The sequence below is a fragment of the Brassica rapa genome, unplaced genomic scaffold (assembly GCF_000309985.2).
Source record: "Brassica rapa cultivar Chiifu-401-42 unplaced genomic scaffold, CAAS_Brap_v3.01 Scaffold0002, whole genome shotgun sequence".
NCBI classification, from domain to species: domain Eukaryota; kingdom Viridiplantae; phylum Streptophyta; class Magnoliopsida; order Brassicales; family Brassicaceae; genus Brassica; species Brassica rapa.
In genome coordinates, this window is record NW_022609949.1 from 28,358 (window position 1) to 34,132 (window position 5,775).

The following is a 5,775-nucleotide window of genomic DNA, read 5'->3' on the forward strand; positions in this document are numbered from 1 at the left end:
GCAAACAACTTCCGGTCTCTTAGTCTCTCAAGTACCATCCTCAGATGCTCCTTGTGCTCCTCCTCGCTCCGTGAGTAGATGAGTATGTCGTCGATGAACACAATCACGAACTTGTCGAGGTAGTCGTAAAATACTTCATTCATCAACCTCATGAATACTGCTGGTGCGTTGGTTAACCCGAATGGCATTACAACAAACTCGAACTGGCCGTACCGAGTGTTGAATGCTGTCTTCATTACGTCGTTCTTTGCTATCGGAATTTGGTGATATCCCAAAGTCAAATCTATCTTTGAGAACCAACTCGCTCCTCTTAGTTGATCCAACAATTCGTCGATCCTAGGTAAAGGGTACTTATCCTTGATCGTGACATTGTTGATTCCTCTGTAGTCGATGCACAATCTCATGCTGCCATCCTTCATCTTCACAAACAAAACCGGAGCTCCCCAAGGTGAAGAACTCGGTCTGAAGAAACCTTTGTCTAGTAAATCCTCCAACTGCTTCTTGAGCTCTGCTAACTCTGCTGGTGCCATGTGGTAAGGTGCCTTGGCAATAGGTGCAGCGCTCAGTTCTAAGTTGATGGTGAACGGGTTACTCCGAGGTGGTGGTAACTCCGTTAACTCCCGAAACACATCTTCAAACTCTTGGACCACTGGAATGTCTTCCATTCTCAATTCCTTTCTTGTCTCCTCTCCGATGTACGTAAGCAATACCAAGTAGACCTCGCCGCCACTAAGGCTCTCTCTGCTCTCATTGATGTGACGAACGTTGCTGAGACGCTAGGCTTGATCCCATAATACGCCAATACTCCTCGATGGTCGTCTTCAAAGAAAACTCTTCCTCTTGCACAGTCCAGCCACGCCCGATGCCTTGACAGCCAATCCATTCCTAAAATAACCTCGAAAGCTTCTAAGGGCATGACCACTAGGTTGGCTAATAGGGTTGCGTGTAAAAGCACAATAGGCACATCCAACAAAACCTTTTCAGCTTTCCAGGTTTGGCCTCCAGGGGTTAACACCGAGATATCAATATCACGGGTCACAAGGGTTCCTACAAATCTAGAGGCTACTACTGGGTTCACAAAACTATGGGTGGCTCCCGAATCAAACAAAACAACAGTAGGGGTTCCACTAACCAACAATGATCCTAACAAAGATCAACACACTAGCATTCATCCAGAATGTTAACACAACAAACTACAAACTACTAACTACTCTACACAGAAATAAACACGCAAAAGAGAGTTAGCACCCAAACAAACCTGTCACAGGACCTCTCGACGGTCCCGGAGCACTAGATGGAGTTTCCTCCATCTCCAAGGCATAGACTCTCCCTTCGGATGCAGGACGCCAGCCGGGGTGTTCTCTGGTCGGTCGGTTTGGTTGGGTACGCGCAGACGATCCTCTTCCCTGTCCTGGATGGTTCGCAGTACACTCGTTGGCAAAATGACCTTTCTCTCCACAGCTGTAGCAAGTATCCGATGCCTTCCAGTCCGTCTTCTCGGCCGTTGAGTTGGTGCATTAACGAGAGTAATGTCCCAACTGACCACAATTGTAGCACGTCACTTGTGCCTTCGGCTTCTTTCCATGTCGTTTGAACTGACCCTTTCTTCCTTTCTTCTGGTTGGTTCGCAACTTATCATCCTTGGACTGACTGCTCTGAGGTTTGGGGTTTGATCCAACGGTTGGTTCACGTTCAGCTGCTACCATCTCCTCCACGTTGACTGCTTTCTCTATTAACTCGAACAAACTCACAAAGTTGACGGCTTGGAGACGACTCCCGATCTCTGGCTTAAGACCTCGTAAGAACTTACGAACTAATACCGCTTCATCTCCGTCCTCGTAGTAGATGTATCGACTGAACTTGAGAAATTCTGATTCGTACTCCTTAACACTCTTTTCACCTTGCTCCAATCGGAGAAAAGCTTGCTCCATTCTGTCTCTTGCTTCTGGAGGAAAATACTTCCTCTGAAATTCCTGCTTGGATGCATCCCAATCCATGTCTTCTACTCCTTGTCTTCTTATGATACTCTCCCACCAAGACATTGCGTCTTTCTCCAAGTAATGCACAGCTACGTCTTTCTTGTACTCGTCTGGACACCTGGTGGTTTAGAAGTTCTTCTCTACACGTCGTAGCCATGTATCTGCTATGAAGGTGTCGGCTTCTCCTTCGAACTTATAGGTACCCATGTTCTTCATCGTAAGAACATACTTCAGGAAGTCTGGTTGTCGAGTTTCAGGTTGATTTGTTTCTGGACTTGGGGTAACTTTGTTGGTTAAGACTTTAGACAAAAGGTTATGTACCATAGATAAGGTTGGATCTGCTGGTCTACTTCCTTCTGCTGGAGCTGGTGCAAGTGCTGGCATAGGTGTAGCCGGCTCTGCTGGTCTTGAGTTGATTCTAATTGATGTAGATCCTTCCGAGTCTGCATGAGATGAATGGGGTCTCTGTGGTCCAAAAAATGGTTCTGATTCCGCATTCTGAGAATTGGGTGGTGATACTGATAATCGCCACGCTACAGGAGATACGTTCTCCTCACTATGAGCACGTTCAACGCCTTCCATAGGCCTTGGTCCACTGTCGCCAGTCTGGTTTGCTGAATTCGGAGCATCCCAGAAGTTGTGGTAGTTTGCGTACCTCGACCCATCCTGACCCAACTTTCCGAACGACCCGCCTGCTCCTGATCCTTGATTAGACATCTACACAGTTTCAAGGGTTAATCCTAAAGAATGAAAAATTCCCAAGGAACTAATCCTAAAACTACTCCCTAAAAACCCTAAGCGGAACGGACCGGTTACCTAATGTGGCATAAGCGACTCATTTTGACTCGATAAAAAGATTTGAAAAATGTTGCGGTTTATGAGCATGATCGGAAACACGCTCTAATACCACCATTTGTACACTCCCGGACCGTACCAGGCCGGACTAACCCGGTACGTCCCGGGAGCGCCACTTGGGCTGTCTGTTCAACCCACACAGGACGTCTGTGGGTGTCCGCCAACACACACAGGACATTCGTGCCTGTCCGTGGCTATCCGTCAGCACACACAGGACGTCCGTGGCTGTCCGTGTGTGTCTGTAGGTGTCCACCAGCACACACACAGGACGTTCGGGGCTGTCAGTGACTGTCCGTCAGCACACACAGGGCGTCCATGTGTGTCCGTCAGCACACACAGGATGTCTGTGTGTGTCCGTCAGCACACACAGGACATCCGTGGTTATCCATCAGTACACAAATGAGCACGCTGGTCCTTGGACTCAGCACGCTGGCCCTTCCCGTGGACTGTTTGGGTGATTTTAGCCCACGTGGGCTGTCTGTTTAGTACACACATGACGTCTGTGGGTGTCCGTCAGCACACACAGGACGTCCATGTGTGTCCATCAGCACACACAGGACGTCCATGGCTGTCCATGAGTGTCTGTGTGTGTCCGTCAGCACACACATGACGTCCGTGGCAGTCCATCAGTACACATATCAGCGCGTTGGTCCTTGGACTCAGCACGCTGACCCTTCACGTGGACTGTTCGGGTGATTTAGGCCCTCGTGGGCTGTCTGTTGAGTACACACAGGACGTCTGTGGGTGTCCTCCACCACACATATGATGTCCGTGGCTGTCCGTGTGTGTCCGTCTGTGTCCGTCAGCACACATAGGACGTCCGTGGCTGTCCATTAGTACACATATCAGCACGTTGGTCCTTGGACTCAGCACGCTGGACCTTCCCGTGGACTGTTTGGGTGATTTTGGCCCATGTGGGCTGTCTGTTCAGTACACACAGGACGTCTGTGGGTGTCCGCCAGCACACACAGGATGTCTGTGGCTGTCCTTGGTTCTCCGTCAGCACACACAGGACGTCCGTGGCTGTCCGTGTGTGTCCGTCAGCACACACAGGACATCTGTGGTTGTCCGTCAGCAGACACAGGACGTCCGTGTGTGTCCGTCAGCACACACAGGATGTCAGTGCCTGTCCGTGTGTGTTTGTGGGTGTCCGTCGGCACAAACAGGACGTCTGTGACTGTCCACCAGTACACATATAAGCACGTTGGTCCTTGGACACAGCACGCTGACCCTTCCCGTGGACTGTTCGGGTGATTTTGGCCCTCGAGGGCTGTCTGTACACACAGGACCTCCGTGGGTGTCCGCCAGCACACACAAGAAGTCTGTGGCTGTCCGTGTGTTTTCGTGTGTTTCCGTATGTGTCCGTACGCACACACAGGACGTCCGTGGCTGTCCATCAGTACATATATCAGCACGTTGGTCCTTGGACTCAGCATGCTGGCCCTTCTCGTGGACTGTTTGGGTGATTTTGGCCCATGTGGGCTGTCTGTTCAGTACACACAGGCCAACCGTGGGTGTCCGCCAGCACACACAGGACATTTGTGGCTGTCTGTGGCTTTCCGTCAGCACATACAGGACGTGCATGACTGTCCGTGTGTATCCGTCAGCACACACATGACGTCTGTGGGTTTCCGTCAGCACACATAGGACGTCTGTGTGTTTCCGTCAGCACACACAGGACGTCTGTGACTGTCTGTGTGTCTGTGTGTGTCTGTCAGCACACACAGGACGTCCGTGGCTGGCCATCAGTACACATATCAGCACGTTGGTCCTTGGACTCAGCACGCTGGCCCTTCCCATGGACTGTTTGGGTGATTTTGGCCCACGTGGGCTGTCTGTTCAGTACACACAGGACGTCCGTGGGTGTTCGCCAGCACACACAGGACGTCTGTGGCTGTCTGTGGCTGTCCGTCAGCACACACAAGACGTCCGTGGCTGTCCGTGTGTGTCCGTCAGCACATACAGGACGTCCATGACTGTCCGTGTGTGTCCGTGTGTATCCGTCAGCACACACATGACGTCTGTGGGTGTCCGTCATCACACATAGGACGTCTGTGTGTTTCCGTCAGCACACACAGGACGTCTGTGATTGTCCGTGTGTGTCTGTGTGTGTCTGTCAGCACACACAGGACGTCCGTGGCTGTCCATCAGTACACATATCAGCACGTTGGTCCTTGGACTCAGCACGGTGGCCCTTCCCGTGGACTGTTTGGGTGATTTTAGCCCACGTGGGCCGCTGTTCAGTACACACAGGACGTCCGTGGGTGTTCGCCAGCACACACAGGACGTCTGTGGCTGTCTGTGGCTGTCTGTCAGCACACACAAGACGTCCGTGGCTATCTGTGTGTGTCCGTGTGTGTCCGTCAGCACACACAGGACGACCGTGGCTGTCCATCAGTACACATATCAGCACGTTGATCCTTGGACTCAGCTTGCTGACCCTTCTCGTGGACTGTTTGGGTGATTTTGGCCCTCGTGGGCTGTCTGTTGAGTACACACAGGACGTCTGTGGGTGGCCGCCAGCACACATAGGACGTCCGTGGCTGTCCGTGTGTGTCCGTATGTGTCCGTCAGCACACACAGAACGTCTGTGGCTGTCCATCAGTACACATATCAGCACGTTGGTCCTTGGACTCAGCACGCTGGACCTTCCCGTGGACTGTTTGGATGATTTTGGCGCACGTGGGCTGTCTGTTCAGTACACAGAAGACGTCCGTGGGTGTCCGCCAGAACACACAGGACGTCTGTGGCTGTCCTTGTCTCTCCGTCAGCACACACAGGACGTCAGTGGCTGTCCGTGTGTGTCCGTCAGCACACACAGGACATCCGTAGGTGTCCGTCAGCACACACAGGACGCACACACAGGACGTCAGTGGCTGTCCGTGTGTGTTTGTGTGTGTCCGTCAGCACACACAGGACGTCTGTGGCTGTCCACCAGTAC

The 5,775-nt window shown here is 51.8% G+C and overlaps 1 protein-coding gene across 1 annotated transcript; it reads right to left on the reverse strand.

Annotated features, from left to right (window-relative positions):
- Positions 1-667: 667 nt before the first annotated feature.
- LOC117129524 lies at positions 668-2,042 on the reverse strand. Its single transcript, XM_033282962.1, has 3 exons — positions 1,544-2,042; positions 1,259-1,411; positions 668-1,143 (listed from the first exon to the last, which is right to left on the reverse strand). Exons 1-3 carry the CDS (start codon positions 2,040-2,042, stop codon positions 668-670), a joined length of 1,128 nt encoding a protein of 375 aa, XP_033138853.1.
- Positions 2,043-5,775: the final 3,733 nt, after the last annotated feature.